Source organism: Alosa alosa, chromosome 5, assembly GCF_017589495.1.
Source record: "Alosa alosa isolate M-15738 ecotype Scorff River chromosome 5, AALO_Geno_1.1, whole genome shotgun sequence".
Taxonomy (NCBI): Eukaryota; Metazoa; Chordata; class Actinopteri; order Clupeiformes; family Clupeidae; genus Alosa; species Alosa alosa.
The window spans coordinates 17976760-17999524 of NC_063193.1; the positions used below are offsets into that span (position 1 = coordinate 17976760).

A 22765-nucleotide genomic window follows, 5' to 3' on the forward strand; every position below is an offset into this window, starting at 1 on the left:
TTAACATCTGTTGGGAGTGTCAGGAACAGGCACCATTGTAACAGCAGTGTATTGAGATCTGCTTTGTTGAGGCAGTAGTTGAAGCATTCTCACCCTCAAGTTTCTCTCATCATCTAAATGTGTGCATTTGTGGGTGAGGTGGGAGGAATTCTATTTTTCTCTGCTCATTACAAACGGTTTCCAGTGTGGTTGTTTATCATTTGTGTATTTGGGTAGAACTGTAAGGAATTATTGGCTGTCATACACTATTATCAAGTGAGAAATGGAACCAATGGCTTCGGAAAATGCATGTGGTTAGTCTGAAACTGTTAATTGACTTCATGTGAACAGTTATGAAGTAGAAAATGGCTTGATTGAATGATTTCCCATAACGGCTACCTGGATATTGTGCTGCTGCAGAGGTTGTGTCCATGTGAAGGACATCTGAAATCAAGGCCTTGCCCAATGGGACCTAACAGTTTACTCTGATGTTGTTTCTCCCTAACTACAGCTTGATACATCTCATTTAAACTTCATAATATTGTTGTAGAATGTTGCGTTCTGGTATTGTAGTATACTGTAGCATAGATAAATAAACATTGTTGTGGGATAACACAAAAAAGCAAAAGTAAACAATGAATATACAAGTACAATGCCTTGCTATGTTTTATACCTTGTTTTATATCTTGAATTTCCCCTAGGGATCAATAAAGTATCTATCTATCTATCTATCTATCTATCTATCTATCTATCTACCTTTGTTCATTCTACCTGAAATGGCACACTAATGTGTAGTGTGTGATTGCTCATTCACCAACCTTCATTTTTATAAATAAAAACTGCTATAAGAGGATGATAGTAAGTGTTTCTAACTCATGTCCCATATTAATCATTATCAAATGAACATAATGCTGCATTGACAGACATTTTTATTCATTAATCCTGCGTTGAGTAAGGCATGATCTGGGTTTGAAATGCTGTCTCACACTGAATACATTAACAATACTGAGTTCGTTTTATCAGCCCTATTCTATTCATGAACACAAGCCAATTTCAGTAGAGTCACCTTAGTATTTTGTACTTGATAAACTGAAGAAATATATCTTGTTTCATTTACGCTGTGTATTTTGCTACTGTGTTTGAATTTTAAACTAGATGTACCACATAGCGGTAAAAAATATGACTGCCGCTCAGTCCTGTATCCTCTCCGCGAAAATAAATCACGCTTGTCTCCTACTCCATCCCCTATGCAACTTTTGTGTATGCTTGTATGTGCGTGCCCGTATTTGTGTGTGCGTGCGTGTGTTCCTGCGTGTGCGTGCATGCATATGAGTGTGTGTGTGTGTGAGTGTGTGCGTGCCTGTGTGTGTTTGTGTATGTGTGCGTGTGTGTGTCTGTACGTGTGGCTGTGTGTGTGTGTGTGCATGCGTGTGTGTCTGTGCGTGTGTGTGTGCATGACTGTGTGTGTGTATGTCATTTTGTCTCCATCTCCTATAGAGCCTGACCGATATGGGATTTTGAAGGCTGATACCGATTTCAATATTTGAGTTTTTCAAAAACCGATAACCGATATATTGGCCAATAGTCGTTTATCATTCATAGTCATTAACAAACACAATGTAAAAAGGTTTTAATCAAGGTGGGGCATTATGTATTTGAATAGGCCTAACTATCTAGTTTCCTAATGAAAGGCTCTTCATATACAGTATTTTTTTAAGAAATAAAAGATTGTATAGAATGGAAAGAATAATAAGAATAAAAGAGGCCTTTGTTCTGTGATAACTACATTGCCACAATGTACATTGTGAACAGTTTATGCTTAATGACTATCCCTTTATGCAAGCAAAACATTTTACAAGTAGGCCTATGATCAGTTACTTCACTTTACTTTTAGCCTTTGTAGCCTTTTTCTTACTTGAAACACCTTTGTTGAAATGCAAGAAATTGAAGACTAGTAGTGGGTGTTTGGGAATGAACGTTAGCTCAGATGCTCACATTTATTTTGTGTAGACTTTTTGTGGTCCTAATGCAACATTTTACACAGCACTGACAGGGCCACCAAGGACTGTGAGCGAGTCAACAGCAGAAAAACCTATTTAGCAAGCAGAAGTGTCCCAGCCCGATGTTTAGGATACATCGTAGACAGGTAGCCTGTAGGAAGTGAAGTGGAACCAAGTCAAGTAACACATGTGTCTTGCAGCAAGATGCTGCGTCATCTGGTGGACAAAATACGTAATGCCAATCCTGGAACTGCAGTCTAAATCAAGGATCAACATTCGGTTTCCCTTTACTGAATTTAAAATAATTTATCGCCTGCTATAATTGCCAATACCGATAGTTTGGAAAATGCCTGATATCGGCCTGCCGATAAATCGGACGGGCTCTAATCTCCTACTCCATCCCCTACTCTTGCAACTTTTGTGTATGCTTGTATGTGCGTGCCTGTGTGTATGTGTGCGTGTGTGTGTGTGAGAGTGTGTGTCTGTGCGAGTGGATGTGAGTGTGTGTGCATGCGTGTGTGTGTGTATGCGTGCATGTGTGTATGTGCGCGTGTGTTTATATGTGTGCGTGTGTGTGTTTACGAGAGAGAGTGGGTGTGAGACAGTCCTGCCTTCGCTCAACACTACAGGCCGGTGGGTATACAGTCAGTAAATGTACACATAAATTCATCCCCCCATGGATGAAATTCCACGAAACTTGGCATACCCCCCAGAGGATGTCAGGTTAATCATACACATGACATTTGGTGCAGTTCAGAACATCTCAACTGAAGATAGGGGCAGTAAGTAAAGCAGTATAATATTGCATTTTCATTTTTTACTGGGGGGTGGTGTGGGGGTTGGGTGCAAATCACAAATGAGTGGTTATGGGCTATGTTGATGTGGGCCCTTGAGACCAACATCCCATAAAAATGTTGTCATACTCTGTGCCACGGTTCAGGTAGTTATTTAGGAAAAAACGCATTTTTGGGGTTTCGGGGGGGGGGGGAGTGGCCCCCCGGGGACCAAACTAAATTTTTTCGTACAAGTCTAGTGGGGCTACATGCCCACCAAGTTTCATGTGGCCCGGTGTTTCGGTGTCCCGGGAATCGTTGACCAAAAATTAAGGAAGTTGCTGACGGAAAAAAAAACTTTGACAATTCCTATATGACTGCTATGCTCATAATAAGTGGTCATAATAAGCCCCGACTATGCTTTCAAATAAAATAAATGAATCGTATGTAGGTGATGGCGTATTAATAAATCCCTGTAAGAAGCCAGACAGATTATCCTGGTTTCATTCTAGTCATGGTCATCATCTATATGCCGGGCATTAGAGAATATGAGTAAAAAAAAGAAAGTGCTCTGGGGAAAAAATCCACATTTGAAGAGGATTTTTAGGAGCTTTACCCTTGAAGTGTGGAGATTTGGCAGCTAATGGTGTGCCGTTCATCCAGTTAAGCTCGATTGTTGACACAATCAAACATCAACCTAGTGGCTTTTACCGGCTATCCCATGGAATGCATTGTGGTTCTGGAAAAAGAGTCTTGCTAGAATTCACCTTGTGGCTCCTGATGTCAGATATGTCATACGGCTGCACCATATGAATGGCCAGTCGAGGTCTGCACCTGAGATGGTTATGGGACAAGTAACTGAAGGTGGCCGTATACCATCACTGTCCAATTTTTACATTAGACTCAGAAAGAAGAGCTTTGTCAACTCTGACCAGGCCCCTGTTGTGAGTGACAAATGCAGGCAGAATGAAAAAAAAACCTTGTGAAGGTGTAGCTGCTGGGCACATCAATAAATGTAGTTGTTTACTCTATCCAAGTTAGATACTGCCTATTTTAGTCTATTGCATGCAGAGAGTAGAGAATGCTAAATGAAACAAATTATTTCAAAAACATGATTTACCTTCACCCTCCAATATGCTCATGAATCATCAGCGGCTTCAATCACAAGCTCCAAAAAAACGTAATTATTGTTGCCTGGCAGACTTGGCTCACATACCACCCGCTACTAATATGGTGTATGAGTGTGATAATGAGCATTGAGGATTTAGGGGAAATGACCTTCACATAACTCCAGAGTGATCATCTCAAACACTAAGGCCAATGGCATATTGATGTGCTGGAGATAATTAAAAAAACAACAACATGCCAGTATATGGCACGGAACAGTTGCACACTTGCCCCACCAAATGGTGGTGGTGGTGGGGGGTGCTGGTTGATGCTGGCTGATGCTGGTATTCAAGCACATAGGCAACTGCCTTAAAGCGGTGTACCAATATTCACCCCCTGTCGTCCCTCTCCAAGGTCACTGTCCCACTGTTAAAGGATGTGTATGTATAACTGATGTACCAGAAATGCTCGACCAGAAATACACCACCATGTAGCTCTTTGTTGGTTTTTAAGCACTGTGTTTGTGTGTGGAGAGTCTAATCAAGTTGAGATTATATTTAATAATAGATACAATTAGAAAGTAAGAGGTAGCCTATGAGAGTCCAGAGAATCAAAGAAACCTTTAGATGTACACTAACAAGTCTAAAGGTATAGAGGGGTTTAGATCTATAGATGTGTGAAGACTTTGTTATGAATGGTGCCTGGTGCTCCTGTCTGGAAGATGTGTCCTTAATGGATATTAGTGTGCTGAATATATCCTCCCACAGATGTGGCCTTTACTCCAATGCTAACCATGCTACTGAAAGACTGTCTCATAAGGGACTTCTGTCAAACCATTTAGCAGCCAATTAACAACCTTAATGGCATTCCACCAACAGTTTAAACTGCATCCTCCCACAGACAGTCTGGCCTACATGACAGATTTCAAATAATTGGCCATAGGCCTGCTCCAAAATACCTGGAACACAAAATAGCCTAACGGTAATAGGCTATGGAATAAGTAGGCTATATACTAAATGGGTGATAGTTATTTCGTATGGATTACATGTTTAGGAGGATAAAATAATATGTTGTATTATTGTACAGACGTAAAAACGACTATTGTAAAAACGACCTCTAGAACCAGGAGCCTCAAGCGCACTAAACTATGGCGAGGAAAATACTGTAAGGGCAGAACCAATAGTGGAACTAATGCAGCGTTAGCTAAATTTAATCCAAGATGGTCAAAATCTGGTTTGTGAAACCTTTGACAGCCGTACGCATGTAATGCGTAAAAACAAATGTTTTTGTTTAAAATATATAAATAGCAGGTCTCGGTTTAATTTGCTTCTCATTATGGTTTAGCTTGCAAGCATGTAAAATGTGACTTAACCCATCCTTATTGTTTCAAATGGTTGGCCAGCTAACCAAGTGTCCGACCTTGACTCTCCATCACCATGCCAACTCTTATATTAAGCCACGATCCCTAGTCTATAGTCCTCGTTCTTGGGTTGCATTAATCATTCTAATTAGAAGAAAATATCCAGTTATAAACATAGCCTATCGTTTTGTTACGATCCAATCACGACTATGTTCACAGCATTTGCTTGACTTCTGCGCAAACCAAAACAGTGAATGGCCTCGGCTAGGCCACTATCTTAACGTGAGGTCAGAACATTGGCAAACACGAATTTCGGTTTTTAAAAATCCGTATTAATTGTTGGATCCATAAGCCAATATAAAAAACAGTCCTTACTTCGCCAATGGATCCCATCTCCCAACCGAGAAGAGGCGAAAATTTATGATGGGCAAGGTTTCCATGTACTGGTTTGATTATTTTACCTAAAACCTGGCATGTCAGTGAACAAAATGCTGTCGTCTGAAAGCCATAATAGTGAAAAATAGCACATTTATTTTAATATTTAGTTGAGTTATTGTTTGACAGACGTAACCGAGACCAGGCTGTTTTACAGGTAGATTAATTATTAATTCTACTGCGTAGCCTAAATTACTCATCTGTCACATTTAAGTGATGAGTCGCGCGCGGCGCGTTCAGTTTGTGTTTATTTTGTTTTGTCTTTTCTAACCCCTTTCAACACTGTGGGCTTGTCGCTGAACTGACATTTTAGTTGCAGGTCTATCATCATTATTGTCCAATATCGACAACCTAGCTGCAAGCAATAATAATAATAATAATAATAATAATAATCAGATATTGTGCAATGACTACATGTAGCCTAGACCTAAAATCCATAGTTTTGTGGGGAATCTGCGTCATGGAAGTAAAGCTACAAAATCACTAAATAAAATGTGTCAATTCAACAAGGCGTAAAATGTTACCTGATTTTACAGGTCAAATAGCATAACTTCTTCTGCCGCTGAGCATTCTCGTAATCACAAAATTAGTCTTTAGTCACCCAGTGATTCACTTTAAAAGACAGAGACGTTCTTAATTTGACGTACTGAAAATGATATTTATTTATCCATTTACAATAATTTCATATAAACCTGTTAAAGGAACAGTGAGATGCTTTTGGTGTAAGTCAAACAGTTAAGAACCCTATTTCAGTAATAAGCACAGACAGTAAACATACCACAAATAAATTAATAGATCAATTAACAAGAATGCTTATACAAACATCTCATCTTTAACATAACTTTTGTCTTGTCATTTCGCCTTGTTTTTTATTCGGCCAACACATGCAGCCGAAGTTGTAAAATGGTATTTTTTTATTCGTTCCCTTTTTTGCGGTGAGACGTGTTTCTTTACAGCCTACAAAAATGAAGTTCGCAAAGTCCTTTTCAGCCTACACTGTCTATCCTTGAACCAAGTCTCGCATGCTGTGCATGTGGAACCGGGAACGGTGTCCCAGTTTTGTTCAATCATTTGTAAATAATGTCAGTTTAGTCAAACCAAACTAAACGAAACCAAATATGATATGATACTTTTGAAAAGACTTTTTAAAAACCTACAACCACAGATAACGCGACCCCTACATATGACGACTGCCTGTCTATAAATACTGTACATAAATAAGTTAAATACATCAAATAAATAGCCCAAATAGACGAAGGTTTAGATACAGAGGGTTATTTAGGATCCAATTAATGAGTATAATTTTACTGATAATGTGCAAAATACAATCAAGAGTTGAGAAAAGAAAAAAATGAAATGCTATCGGCACGTCGTCAGCTCTCATTGACTATTTCTGGTGACGAATTTCAGAACCTGAGTAAATCGTTCCCTCTGTTTAAAATGGCGGGGTTGAAAGAATAAAAAAACACACATTGAGCGTTCATCATCATTAGGTGAAACTCATAGAAACCGTGTGCTCCAGTGCTTTGCGGCGCAGAGAAGCGATGCTACTCCCTCTCCACACATCGCTATCCGGGGAGCTGCAGAGCTGGGGAGAGCCGGTGACATTAGTGGGGCCAGAGAGGGACGCTGGGACCATCCCGCCGAATGTGGGTTGGTACAGGTGGGATTGAAGGCCACCCCCGTTGGATGACAACCCATTGGAGAGGCCCATCGAATTTGAATGATGGTTACCCGACAGACTGCACTGGGACAGGGACTGGGCCATGGCCTGCTGCCTTCCCAGGGTTGGCGGGAGTTGGAGCTGTGAAACCCCGGGCATACCAGCTGCAGCCCAACGGGTGTCATTGGCATGAAAAGAACATAGGCTATCCCCCATCGCTGCTGCAGCCGCCGCCGCTGATGGGAACTGAGGCAGACCGTGCGTGGGCAGCAAGGTGCCGGGAGCACGGAAAACGTTGGTGGTCTTCTTGCGCTTCTTCCACTTGGCACGTCGGTTCTGGAACCAAACCTGGAAGAAGAAAACAAATAATAATGAAACACCAAATAAACTTTAATTAATAATGACATTCAGTATACAGTCGAGTAATGCTCTGCGTTGTCGATTGCGCATTATTTTGATGTTCAACATAAGGCAACATTAACATAATCTTTCCCCGAGATATTTCACACTCCTTAAATGCTACAAACCATGCCGCTGCTTGAACTAAAACGGTAGTGGCGCAAGAAATGGCACTAGAAACTACAGCCGATTAATTTAATACAAATAAGATTTCAAAGTAATTTTATTTTGGCTCCTTGTTCATATATATGCATTTGAGATGCATTCCAGCATATATTTCAAGCATAATGATATTTCCTCCCTGTGCAAACAGGGCGTGATAATAATGGAAGCCTCCGTGTTATCCAGAGGTTTATAGAGACCTCAGCCCATAAGGCTAATGATTAATGGGCGCTAGTAGCCGGAACATCACATTAAAAGTTTTATCTTTTATTCATTTCAAGAAGTCAGCTGTGAAAACGGGGGGTATAAATCATGTTACGCACACAAGAATGCATTATATAACAAAAAAGCCGTCGACCATATAGTTTGCCCTTCCTCTTATGAAGATATTATATTTGATGGTCCATTCCTTGGAGGGTGAACGCTAAAGGTTCATGCTGCTACACTAGAATAATAAAATAGTAAATACACGGGCACAACTATCAGACACTTTCCAAGGACCAGTTATGACACCCACGACGTGTACCCATGGGTAATAGTATTTTTGACTAATGACAGTTTACATCTTCAATTGCCATTATATAATTTGCATTATTTTCACATTCATGATAATAGCCCATGCTCTGTTATAAATAATAATGGCTTTTGTTGATGATTATGTTTTGTTTATGTCACGCGCATGAGCCTATTATTTACATTAATATATAAGCATATTTATTTCTTGGAGTAAAACATCCACAAAGACCTTGCTGCATTAACTATAAAAGGAAAAACTATGCGAAGTAAATACTTAGGCTATGTTTGTATATTTTCCTATTCTTAAGTTTGCCTGCGATTCCACCTGAACCTTAATCGAACATACCCAGTCAGTCCACCCTGTCAATCCTTGGGCAGCCAGATTTACACAGAGAAGTGCGAGTGCTAGTTATTTTACCTGCATGTTACACTATGCCTTGGATGTTATTGCTGACGTATGGCGTAAGAGCTTTTGGAGACTTGGTAAGGTTCCTTACAGCCAGGCTGAATGTATCTGCTGAACAAGCTCAGACTAGTTTTGCCTTATTTTACGTACAATTAAGTCATTCAGCCATTCGCAGACTGTAAAGATGCAGGGGAAATACTGTCACATTACTTATATCCAGCCGGAAAAAATGTCTCACCTGCACTCGCGATTCCGTTAAACCGATTCTGAGTGCGAGCTCCTCTCTCATGAAGATATCAGGGTAATGGGTCTTAGCGAAGCTCCTCTCGAGCTCGTTAAGCTGAGCAGGGGTAAAACGGGTCCGGTGACGTTTCTGTTTCTGCTGCTGAGTCTGTTGGTTCGACTGGTTGGAGATCTGCTGATGGTGTTTGTCTTGATCTTTTGAGTTGACCTGCATACCGGAAGGATTGGATCCACTATTAATATCATCTCCTGGGAGAAGTGTTGCGCCCTCAACAGAATCCCCACCCGGGGCCATGTCGCCTGGATGTCCCGTGTCTGATCCTCCAAGTCGACACTTCAAGGCTTCTCTGTGTCCAAGAAGCTCGGATGCATCCTTCATGCCTGGAAATAAATTTCAGTTCAGTTTGTTATAATAGCGTTGTCTCTATGCCATTCCTTATCACTGACCACTTATAGAAATGAACCATCGCATTGCCTTCATCGCATCAAAATCTTGTTAGTGAAGCATATAGTTATTAATTTAATCTCTGAAATCAAATTAAATTATGAACAAAGTCAGGTTATTACAAGTCCAATACTTCTAATTTCTAGGCAAAGTCTCGCGAGTTATTAAATTGAATTCCCAATTAAACTGTCGAAATCTCATTTCATGTTTAAAAGTCGCCCGGTTGAACACCGGACTTCAGCCATCTCAACTCACCGAGACGCGCATCCAGGAGGTCGGCGTGAGATAGCATCCCGCACCGGTCCAGGGTGAAATCCCCCCAAAACAACACTACAGCCTAAAACTAGTTAAAAGCATATATAGCCTAAATGAGAGAAAATTCAACTTGTGTTTAAAAAGGCGGCACCTCGCATTATAATGTTCTTTACTGGAGCAGGGAGGCGCTTAATAGTTGAGTGAACCCATGAGCTTCCTCCAATAAGAACCAATCAGAGACGGAGTCTGGAAATGTCATCCTCAAGAGCCCACACAACCAACCACTAACAACCACAATCCAGACTCATCCACAATAAGTGTCTCATTAGTTTCAAATCTGATTTATTGTTGTTTCATACCAAAAGCACACACAGTTTAGGATGACTGGGTCAATCTCTCTATGGTTTAGAAATAGAAGAAAAACACTTACACACATACCAAATTTTACGTAAAAATACCTGTTGTTGTAAATCGGTATTAACGATGATGCTACATATGTTAACCTACATTCTTTCAACGGCCGATAGAGCCAGAGGCTCAAAGGAAATAACCATGGATGGAGAGAAACCTTTTATCTGCCATAGCAGGGACTTCACGGGTATCTATTATCAGTGATGTAAGATAGGACTTAATTCTGAGCCAAGCGATCCATCTTTTCTCTCTAAGTTTTCCTTTTTTCCCTCCTCCCCAGCCAACAACATATTTCAGATTGGTAATATATTTCTAACCAGTGCAATTTTCAAGATCATTAGGCATTAAGGTAATTAGTGCCAAATCTATAAGCTTTTATCACGTTTATTAGGAATGAAATCAGCATAAATTTGTACCAATTTAGTGCTGTTTAGACTTCACTGACAAGTTAGGAGGTCGTGTTACAAATTATATCAGGAAATTAAGCGCACAAGTTGAAGCAGATTGGCTGAACAAGGATTGAAGACCCACCATCCTAATACTAAACTAAATGAATTAAAAGACATCTTGGGAAAAACTCATTAGGCGATTTTAAACACGTATGTCTTGCTACTTCATGGCCGATTCGGTTCTGAGGCTGTCCGGGTGATCTCGCCATGAACAAAGAGATTACATATTGACCTTGTAATTGCACGTTTGTATCGTTTGTATTTGCAGAAGATACCCCTGCATGTGCTATGGACGGCCGTAAATCTAATATGCTTAGCCGCGTACTCTTTCGCATAGTGCACAAAGGACGCGCTGAAGCGACAATAAGCGCCCTTTCAGGCCTTTTTGTGCCATTTTTCGGTCCAGTCGGTCTAGAGAAGCCTATTCTTTTTTCATGAAGAAAATCTTCCCATACCACTGACACCGACAGTGGTTACTTCTGAGTAGGACGACGGGCTCAAATCCGAAGACAGCGCTTACACAAAGAGAGAGGAACCACTTCAACTTGACGCTGCGGAATTTCCAGTCTAACGAATACTAGGATGATATGATGCGCAAGCCACACGCAAGATTTGAGGGTCAGTGATGTTTTTCTTCCTTGATTAAAGGATGAAATAAAATACACCAATCATAACCACTGTTCTACATAGAAGAATAGCCAGCAATAAGTATGTTAGCATAGAAAAATACGGTTGCCGTTTGAAATTTGCTGTTACAATGTGTAAATCTCGAATAAACTGTGGGCTACTTTCTCGTAATTGTTTAGACGCATTTTAACTTTGTGTAGCCTATTTATGAGATGGGTCAATATCCTGCAATAATGTTTACTTTTTTGTAACCCTTATGTTTGGATTGTGTTCTTGCAACCTACGTTAGCATCGAGTTTTTGTTGTCTTTTGTTTAACAGTAAACAGCTGCAATACAATAAAGAAGAAACGTGTATAATGGAACGTGTGTGTAAAAGTCACATAGGCTATTAAATGTAGAAAGGTTGTTCATGGAATGTTCTCATTAGAATTTGCCATTAGTTTAAAAACTCCAGGAAATATGGTGCTAAGGAAACAAGGTGCTCACACCAACAACAAAACAATATAATTGTACCTATTCAAACTTTTTTTATTTATTTATCTTGCGTTATCACTGTAAAATCATCATTATTATTATTATTATTATTATTATTATTATTATTAACAGCCCTATCCCATCACCAGTGGAAATAAATTGCTCTTGTAATGGTCATATTTTACAAGATGGCTTGTTATAGCCTACATCGCTGCTCATGACATGAAGGGAATGGCATTTTAGTAATGCCGTTTTATATCTTCTTAATGTTTTGTTGTTCAGGAGATAAAGTAGGCTACAGCCTATGGCCTTAGACAGTCCTTAATATTATGTTAACATAAAAAACTAAACAAAAACACACACAAATGTAAAATATCCAGATATAAGTAAAGTATAAAAACTGCTTGCCAGGTATTATGATGTCTAATATTAATATTATAGATAAATACACTCACAAACACACGGGGCATTTATAAAAAAGGGGAAAAGAAGGCAAATGAAAACAAATTGATCTTTCTCTCTTTCCCTCTCATTTTTCTGTTCTATCAATCTGCATCAATCCAACCCAACCCAAGTTAAAGTATGCAAAAAATCTGATAAAAGCAGACTTGATTGTGTTTGTTCTCTGTCTTGCAGGTCCACCAACTACCCAGTTTTAAATAAATAACATGCTCGAGGGAAAAAAAGTGTCTTTCATTCATTCGCAAACTAAATCTCCAACAGCGTATGCCAGAATCATATTTCGCGCAGAGAAAATTGGTTGGTTTTGGACCTGCAGTTGAAAATCATAGCTCTATTTTGCGTTTACATTCGCTCCTGACGGGGATGACGGGAAGGAGGAGAGAGACAGAAGGATAGATATTTGCAGAGAAGGCACTCATTCTCCATTCTGCAAAGCAGGTAGCAAGCTCTGCATCTCATTCTTTAATTAAACTTGTGGCCCTCCATGTGGAGACGATTACGACGTGATATATTCGAAAGATGTATAATTAGGGTCCCAAATAAAATAATCAGCATTGAAGAGCGATTTCCTTGATGAGATGGAGCGGTTGGGTGTCACGGAGTAACCGGGTCCTATTAAGGTGATAATGAGACTTTCAGGGGCGAACCCGTTATCAAAATGTATAAGATGGAATGCGCTCACTTTTGGGGGGTGAGCTGTGTATCCATTTATCAAAACGTTGTTAAATAGTGTCTGAATTATTATGATATGTATATCCACACGATATGCTAGTAAATTAATTGACGTTTTTCACGTTTGGACTATTATATGCCTAATGGTCACTTAAGCCATCATTAAAGCTGATTTTCTTTACGATAAGAATGCGATAAGAATAATAGCATCAGAAGTAAGAACAACAAGAACACCACCAAATATACAGAAACAATGGCCCAACTAGCCTAGATCAGTATATTATTATTATTATTATTATTATGATATATTTTATTATTATTATTATTATTATTATTATTAATAATAATAATAATAATAATAATAATAATAATAATAACAATAATAGCTACTGGCCATGTTGTCCAATGTGGGGAATTCCATAATCAGTTTTACTTAATTTGTACAGGCCTAAAATGAGTTGCCCACTGACCACTTTAGAAAGTGACAGTAAAGAGTTAGGCTTACATTAAACCTATATGACCAATAATGTTTTTGTTAAAAGTTTACAATGGACTAAGGCCCTATTGTTTTATATGAGCTACTCTTTATTTTAATAGTTAAAAAGACTGAGACTAGCAATTCACATTTTGTTGTAAAAAACTCTAAATGTAGCCATCACTGGGGGCGCTGTTGGTGGGCCTACAGTGGCTAAGCTCACAATACAATGACCGCACAGACCAACAGTGCTATGGAACACAACTAAAGCAATAGTCAAAAGGCTCTGAAAAATGGAATACATAACCATATATTTCAGCATATCCAGATGGTGTTACAGCAGATAAGTGATTAATAATATTGAAGGATAGGCTTTAAAATATAAACCAATTAATGTTAGGATAGTCTAAAACGATTATCTATAAATGCAAATAAATGCGGATAGCAAGTTTTACACATAGGCTAACATTGGCAAAACGTAAACAGAAAGCGAATATTAGTCGTGTTGCACTAGACCGTATCATAGGCTTTTCTAGAATGGATCACAAATAGCTGCAGCACACCATCAAGATTGTTGACTAATTACAACTGTTAACAAACTGCTGATAAGATTGTTGTAAATACACATGGCTAAGAAAAATAAAAGCTTTGAAACTTTAGTTTTGTTCTTGTTTGTTTACTGAAAAAGCTACATAGACAATCATAGATGTTGAATTTTGTCAAGGGAATAGACTGACTTGCCAAAAATTAAGTACAGAGGAAAAAATTATAAGGGTGTGTGCCTTCCATCAACAAAATGGCTGAAAGTCCAGCAGAGGACAATTTTGAGCAGTGTGCTAGTTCCAGGCCTGACCCTGGTGACCCCTGTGAGTCCATTGACTTCTCAATTTCCACTATCAAAGGGGTTGCTGGGGGTGGGGGGTGGGGTGGATTTTGCACCCTCAAACCTTGTTAAGTCCATTCATCCCCACTTGGCACTCTGGAGACGTTTTGTTCTTTTTTAAAGCCAATTTCCACCAATGTCTTGTGATGTGACCAAAAGGACTGCTCTCCTGGTTTGTACCTAAAATGTAGAGATATGCCATCCGCCACCCAATTCTATTAAAATTCTATTTCTTAATAGTACATTAAGATCAGAAACCAACTTTCCAACTCCAACCAGTGTGGCACATACAGCTACACTTGCACTTACATGTTTCCTTTAAATGACGTCAGTCCACATCATAAAGTACAAAACATCTGATAAAGTACTGCCATGCAGTTTACTGTGACAGTCATTATGTGCAATAATTGCACATCATTTCAAGCTATTTATGTGCCACAGGGAGCCGTTATATACATTCTGATCACACTAAGTGTGATACGGAAAAGCATTACATCTGACAGCCTGGAAAAATCCCTCATGTTATCTACCTGGACACAGAAACTGGATATTTTGGATAAGTTGATTCTTTGATAGAATCAACAATTATTAGAACTTAAGCTAGTTATTCATGAGACAATTAATTTTTTTATCCACTTGTTTTTTTCGGGATGGTGGGGAAGTGTAAAATGTTTTTAGCCTCTGGAAGATGGTCCTCTTGATAGATTTCCATTTGAGTTTTTTTTTTATATTGCAGCAGAAGAGAAAAGAATACAAATGACGTTTCTTTCCCCTCCTGGACTGTTTTGCACATTCTGCATTCTGCCTCTGGCATAAGGAACCTGCAAAGATTTGACTTGTGCTGGCCTTATTGATGGCGGGTAAAGAAAAGTATTGATGATATCACTCGATTTGAGTAGAACCGAGGCCAATTGGAATCTACAGATATTGGGCTCAAAGTGTTGGTCATCCTTGAATACCTGCAGTCAATATCCCAGTTAATCCAGTCTCATATGACTCTGTTGTACAGTGGGCTTGTATTTACCATCACAGGTCTTTGTGAAAGCCGGGAGGGTGGAAACTTTATTTCTTTAAAGAATGCAAAAAAGCTATGAAGTGTAATACAAAGACCTATAGGTTAGATGAAGAGGATATGTTTAAAAAACAAAGAAACAAAAACAAACAAACAAACAAACAAACAAACAAAACAATAACACCGAGTCTCATCTCAGTTGCACTACGGTGCTCGACTTTGCTAAGACTACTACCATATAGGAGCAAAATGCCGTACAAATATGTTTAGGTGCCTGCCCTAACTTCCTAATTAAAACAAAATGGTAACATTTTTTTATTCATCTGGATTCCATTAGAGCTAAAACTCCTAATTATTTTCACAGAAACAATTTCATTTTGTATTAATTTTAATAAAACTCTAAATGTCTAATTCATTATAATATATTGCAGTAAATTTAAGTAGTTTATTATAACTATATTTTGTTTAATATTAGATAATTTGTATTTGCATCCCCATGTGCGTGAACTGCAAGTCAATGCAATGCAGCTGTTGTTTTGAATCAGCTACATAACATTTACTTTCCTCTCAGTAAATGAGAAGATATGTGTCAGCATTTTCTATGACTCCAGGTCACAACTGATAAACTTCCCCGTGAATATTATGCATGGTTTACTGAGGTACTCCGCTGCAGTTTCTTATTGAAAAGCAGCGTAAACAAAGGAGAAGTGGGGCAAATGGCCTTAGAGGGGTAAGGACTCGGTCCACTGGTCACTTGAGCTACACAAAATTAGGAACATGTGCTGGCAATTATTAACAAATTCCATCATAATCAGATAATGCAATTAATTGGATCAGCAAATTAAATGGCAGAATAATTCATTTCTGTAACCTTGTATAACATTTCAGCCTGACCTACCAAACCACTAATCTTCTATGAGCAGACAATAATCAATGATGGATGAATATGTAAACTCCTGAGAGAGGCCTTAGTTTTGTTCACAGAGATACGTGGATACTTTCTTACTCCCAAAGACGGCTTTCCAAGGGTTCTGAAAAGAACAATATAAGCCTATCTGCCGCTTCCCCGTACCTTTGTTTATTGTTTTCCCATTTACTGAGCTGTGGGTCTAGACACAGAGCTCGCAGAAGCACAAAACCAAAGCAGGTGTATACAGGTGGTGCTTAAAGGCTAGATGCCTAAAAAAATCAACATCACATTATATACCACTTCCCTGTTAGATGTCTTGACACAATAGTGTATGAAGAACACTTAGAACTATTTTCACTGTACAGTTCAGTGATAACTCAAAGAAATGGTCTAAACTTATGGGGTTAACTAAAGGTCAATACCAACTGGGACCAGAAGCAGTCAGGGTTCCAAATGACATTTTTATGTTCCACGTGACTATGTTTTTTGGAGTTTAAAGTGTTTAAAGAGTTTCAAACACAATCATCCCTGATATGGAAAAATAGCACCCTGCCATATTTTTTTGTAATTAAAAAATCAATCATTTTAAATATGCTATACTATTTATTGGTATAATATTTTGATTTTTAAACAATATGGCATTTGTGAAGCAACTGATTGATCAATTAAAATATTTGTTGGAGTGATTTAAGTGTGAGATAGGCTTACCATCCTTTAAATATTTAGATCTTGGAGTTCATACACTTTTTTGGTGTGTTAAACCTTTGGCTGATCCCAGTTGTCAGGTCAGTTTATCCTATACAATATTTGGGAGATCAGATCTTATGTGACAGAATAAGCCACTCAACTACTTGTGCAGGCCATGGTCCTTTCCCAATTAAACAATTGCAATGCATTGTTAGCTGGCCTACCTCCTCTGTAAGTTACTCTTCTATTCTATTCTATTGGCTTCCCATAGCAGCCATAATTTAATTGAAATCCCTCATTCTGGCCTACAGGACACTTACGGGATCTGCACCTTGCTATCTTAATTCCGGCCCAGCTCTTAGTCCTCTCTTGCCCATTGCGTACCTCTGATGAGTGTCTGCTATGTTCGCCTTCCATCAACACTAAAAGGTCAAGACTACCTCTATGATTCCTTTTAGTGGAAGGATTTATCTAATACTCTTTGTTCTAGCGATAGTTTTAGGATCTTCAAAAAGCATCTTGGTATCATCTCTTTAGAGTCTTTAGACACATTAGACACTAATTCATTCTTACATAGGTATGGTTTGTATATACAGTATTTATGGTTACTGTTATTATTCTGTTCAAATGTTATTCAGTCTATTACTAATTTTGATAATTATTAATAATTGATAATATGACTTTACTTTCAACTGTTTCATTTCAACATTCATTTTGCTGTTAATGTAATGTTCATAGACAGCAATGTAACTCACTTTGGACAAAAGCGTTTGCTAAGAACTATACATGAACATTAAATGATTAAGTAAAGTGCTGTATAAATATCAGCTTTAATCTTCAAACAAAAAATGTATGTATTGTAATGTTTTTGTTTTATTTTCCTAACACAATACAGTCAACACCCATGTGCACAAAGGGGTACATTTTGAGAGAATGGCATTTTCTAGCCATCCACTTTGTATATTGTCTTTTAGTAGCAATTACAAGTGTAAGGTATCTTGAGGATGTCTGAACAAGATTAGCATATTGCGAATTTGGTATTTTTGCCCATTCTTTCTTTCCAAGATGGTCTAACTCTGCCAACCAATAAAGACAACATGACTAGACTCCGATCCACATATTGAACAAAACAGATTTGATCAGATTCAAGTCAGGGCTTTGGCCAGGCCATTCCAAAATACTCCTCTTGTTTTCCAAGCCATTCCATAGAGGCCTTTGCCAGGTGTTTTGGGTCGCTGTCCTTCTCAGACATGAATGGTCACCAGAGGTCTCCTGCTGACTGAAACGACACAGACTTCTCCTCCAGGTTTGCTCTGTTTTGGGCTCCATCCATCTTGTCCTGCCCTGATGGCAACAAGCTTCCCTGTTCCTCCCCCTGCTGACACAAACAGCCCCAGGCTAGGCCCCTCCACCACCACCAGCACGCTTGACAGCAGGGGCTGGTGTTAACAGGCTTTAGGGCTGCATTTGGTTCGGGGCCAAACACACAGCTTTGCTTTCGGGTCAAATTGCCCAGCTTCAATAGCACTGGACCACAGTGTCCTCATCCAAAAGCTGTTTCGTCCCATGCTGTCTTGAAAAGAAAAAAACAATGGACACTTCCAACAAGTGGCTTCCTCCTAGTCTCTCTTGTACGGAGGCCAAAGAGGTTGTTGATAACTGGATCGTTTCTTCCTTCATTTCAACCAATAAGCTCTGCAGCTCTCCCAGTTGTTGTTGGCCTCTTGGCCACATCTCGAACAATTGACCTCGTTGCTCAGTTGTGGTATTTCGCTATGATGACCTGACGTTCGTAGTTGGCCTATATTTTTTTCCATTTTGATGCATCAAACTGTATTGTGTTACTAGGGGGTTTGATACAATGAACTGTGCTGTACTACTAGGGGGGTTGATACAATGAACTGTTCTTAGCTGATGTGTATGACCTCTTATTTTAACCCTCCTGATAATATTATGTCAAAGTTCCACAAGAAGGTGTTTGGTCCTCATAAAAGCCGTACTGATTGGATCAGTAGCTCCGTATGGGACAGGATGTATACAACTCAATACAAATAGATTAGAAACGAAATCATTTACACCTGCCTAATGTGTTTAGTGTGATTACTTGACAAAACTGAATACTTCTCTCAATCTCAACATTTAGATGATTAAGAGAAGAATCTTTAGGTATCAGGTTTCAAATTCCATTTTAAATTATGTTTATATTGGATTATGCTCCATAGCAAAATGAGAAATCATCTATGGGGGATGAATACTTTCTGAAAGCACTGAAAAATAATAGAGAAACTATCATTCTAATACAGACGCATCCTATGATCAAACCACTGCATCTTAGTGTTTCACTACACATAGGAATTTGATATTCATTGTGGTGAGACATATATATGAATGCACGTTTTCAGATGTGGTCTTTCGCAAAATGTTTATGTTTAAATGGTGAAGATACATACATACATCACTTGGTGTGGAAAACTACAGTCTGACAGTTGTGCAACAAATATCTACACATGCTGCTAACAGAATAAAAGCAAACAAACTAGCAGAAATAAACGTTCACTAATGTAGTCAATGGGGCACACTGCTGCGCATTCGATTGGTGGTAAACAAGACGTATTGCCGCAGTAATCAAGCACTTATTGTGAGACATAATACAATCATTACCCAGGAAATGTCATAAGCCTCATGTTGTGCACTCCTGGACATTTTTTGAGTGTGAGTTTTGGAAGTGGAAAGAAAGACCATATAAATTACCTGGCCACACAATTTAAAATGTGTGTATAAGCTCAGGTAAACATACGTGCATTTTAACACTGAATGCATGCTTTATCCAGATGTTTCCATGACATACCAGACAGAAATGTCAGCTCAAAACAGCATTACTTGACATCTAGATGCATGTAAATACACATGCATAGATGTGTTTACATGCTTCTTGTTTTATATTACTGAGTCTATTAGTTGGTCCATGGCTTGTCTATAAACTTTGTAAAAATTACCCTGTGCTTTCAGAAATGACAACTCACTTATGCAAAATGTTTCACTTGGACTTCTTGAAACAGCAAACGTGTCACATTGTCTTGTTATTATTATATGTCAGGCTCCAGCTCTAACTCATGTACTCCTTCAAGCTGGGTCAAAGAGAGCCAATGGGCCACTGCTTCAAACAAGTGGTGGGTAATGATCTTAAAAAGCCCTAGATTTCACCATATTTACACATTTAGTCACAGGGCATGGCGGGTGTCGAACGCCTGGCCTGCCAACGTTGCGTCTGTAGTTTTCATACTAACGCTATAAATCTGCCAATTTGCAACCCAGCTGCATGCTCATTAGCTGCCATCCGTGGCGGTTCAGCTTCTTTCTGCTCATTCCACTAATCTCCTGTCTTTTCTCCATTTATTTGCCACTTTCTCTGCTGCTTGTCCACAAAACTACAGCACTACCCCTCCTAAGATTAATTGATCATCAATTTAGCCCTAATTTGGACCAAGTCAGGTGGTAAATGGGCTACTTTTACTTGATTGTTACTGAAATGTGTGCAAGTACATTGATAAATTTTGATTATTTATCAATTACGGCCAAATGAGGTAAATCTATTGAATAAATTCTAGCCTGATTGCCGTAATAGAGTTTGAAAATATCACTATTGATAATGATTCTGGCTAATAGTCTTTTTCCGGCCCTGGTTGCTGGCTTGTCGGAGTGACAACAAAGAATTCATTTTTCAGGAAATCATCTGTGTGTGCCAGGGCAATCCTTCATTAATCAGTTACATTATGGGGCTGCTCCTCAGTAATGTGTGTATCTTTGCTTAGAAAGCCTGAAACACTTTGTCATATTTTGTGTCAATTACCAGTAATTTTAATACATTTCCATCACAGCATTGTGTTTTGGTTAGCATATGCTACGGTAAGTGTCTCAAGTCTTCTTTATTTGAATCGTGTCACCAAATGAGAGTGACACCAGGTGTAGTGGCAGCACCTCTAGGACTCTGCATCCTACCACGACAGCCCTAAATCAACATGTTATCATGTGTCCAAAATACCAAGGCCCAATTAAAGCAATTACTACACAGGAATACATTCCCTGGAACAAACTGATTTCAAATTGCCTGACAAACTCTGCGACATAAACATGTGCAAACTAATAGGAATTGAGGTGGTTTCTTTTACAGTGCCACTTTACTTTCCCCTGCTTCTTCATAAAGGAGTTTAGTGGATTTGTGGAGGATTTCAAAAACATTAATTCAACTTTTAGTAAAACCACAGCAGCTGGTGAGGTTAGGGTCACAATGTGAACTGACAGGGGATAGTGTGTATAATACAATGAGATTAGTTTCTGAGTTTAAATATAGCAAATGTGTATCTGATACCACACCATGTGATACTGTTTGTCACAAACTGTACTAATGTCTATGGACCCCAAAACTTTTGAAATTAAGAAAAACTTATGTAGTTTGTGAGTGTATTTTTTGTATAATTGTCTTTAGTAAATCAATGCACACATGTACACATTAAACAGAGACACCAATCTATATCTTGCAAAATTGTCAAATAATCACCATTATGACCCTATATACAAGCATATCAATTACAGCCCACACAATGTAAGAGGAACAACAGAAAAAGAATAAAGTTCCTTTCGCGGCTTTACAACGACGTGATTAATGTACTGAATCTACAGTAGGCTATTTTAGTATGTCATCGGAAAAACCTCGGTGTCTCCCTTTTCCCTGACCGTTGATTATTAGTATTTTCCTTGTTTTCCAAACTAATAAGTGCCACCATCAAGCAGTTGGACGCTCTTGGAGGCTGCAGACATGCTGCTTGCCCTAATTGATATTGAACGAGCCGCTGGTAGACGAGAACGGGGCCACTGCTGGATAATTTGCGCTTTAATCAGCGTTTGTAATGAGAGCTGCTGATTAAGGCTGTTTGGAAATAAAAGAGAGTTAAAAAGAACGTCTGTCAGGGTCCGGTGATAATTCACGAGTAATTGTTGTGATTAGAGAAAACTGGATGACTTTGGGTCTTTCTAATGCAAACGGAACCCATAGGGCTGGCGGTGAGTTTTTATATGCTCGGATCCATGGATTGCCAACCCTTGAGAGATCCCTACTGAGCGCATATTAATAGTTCTGGACAATGACGACACAACAGTGGTATTCCAAGGGGATGGAGCGATCCATACGGAGAGGAATACAGAAATAAATAAGATTGGTTGCCAGACCTGGAAAGGTGAAATGCGATTTACGGAGCCTTTCAGAACCATGGACAGATCCACCAATGCACATTGCCTTTTCAGAGGACTCCTCGTCTAATTCAGATAATGAAAGCATAGGCCTATCTACAAATGTGTGGAGTCTGATGTCTATCTGATTAAAACATTTCTTAGGTTGGAACGTGTGTGTTAACATGGTTCGGCAATTAAGAAATGGTGGCGATGGTCAACGGGGCGTCGGGTATCAGCTGGTTGAGAGACGGTACGTGCCTTACTGACACACACACGCGCGCGCTCTCTCTCAGTGTGTGTGTATGTGGGCGCGCGCCTATCTGTCTTTCTATCCATCTAGATATCTATCTAAAGCACCAAAACACACAAATTCAGAATAGCACTGATGCCCTTAGCTCAACGCGATGGCGTTGTACCAGTACGAGTCTGGTGTCCCGGGTAGGACCTGTAACGCTCTTAAAGCGCCAGTTTCAGCGGCAGATTAGCCCCATCTATCCGGTGTCAATGGCTGTCTTGTTGAGAAAATCGGTGAGTAAACAGGACTGACAGAGAGGGGGGCTTTGCTGATTACTCATACAAATAGACTGCAATGCCCCTCCGGGATGTCGACCCTCCCCCCTTCCCAGTCGGCGTCTCCAAGGCCCCCTGTCCTGGTGTTTCCACATTGTCCCGCCATCAATCATTCCATTGTGTCCTGGATGTTATATAGAGTCGCTTAATATCCCAACCT

At 39.2% G+C, this 22765-nt stretch overlaps 1 protein-coding gene across 1 annotated transcript; it reads right to left on the bottom strand.

Moving 5' to 3' along the window:
- Nucleotides 1-6291: 6291 nt before the first annotated feature.
- otpb (orthopedia homeobox b) lies at nt 6292-9902 on the bottom strand. Its single transcript, XM_048243814.1, has 3 exons — nt 9744-9902; nt 9039-9424; nt 6292-7665 (listed from the first exon to the last, which is right to left on the bottom strand). The coding sequence occupies exons 1-3, from the start codon at nt 9778-9780 to the stop codon at nt 7144-7146; spliced, it is 945 nt and encodes a 314-aa protein (XP_048099771.1). The 5' UTR covers nt 9781-9902; the 3' UTR covers nt 6292-7143.
- Nucleotides 9903-22765: the final 12863 nt, after the last annotated feature.

Excerpts from the sequence above, each read along its gene's own strand:
- otpb (XM_048243814.1), bottom strand. The coding sequence starts at position 9,780 with ATGCTATCTCACGCCGACCTCCTGGATGCGCGTCTCG. Across the intron at positions 9,425-9,743 it reads CCTCCTGGATGCGCGTCTCG|GCATGAAGGATGCATCCGAG; the intron begins GTGAGTTGAGAT and ends ATTTATTTCCAG. Across the intron at positions 7,666-9,038 it reads TAACGGAATCGCGAGTGCAG|GTTTGGTTCCAGAACCGACG; the intron begins GTGAGACATTTT and ends TTCTTCTTCCAG.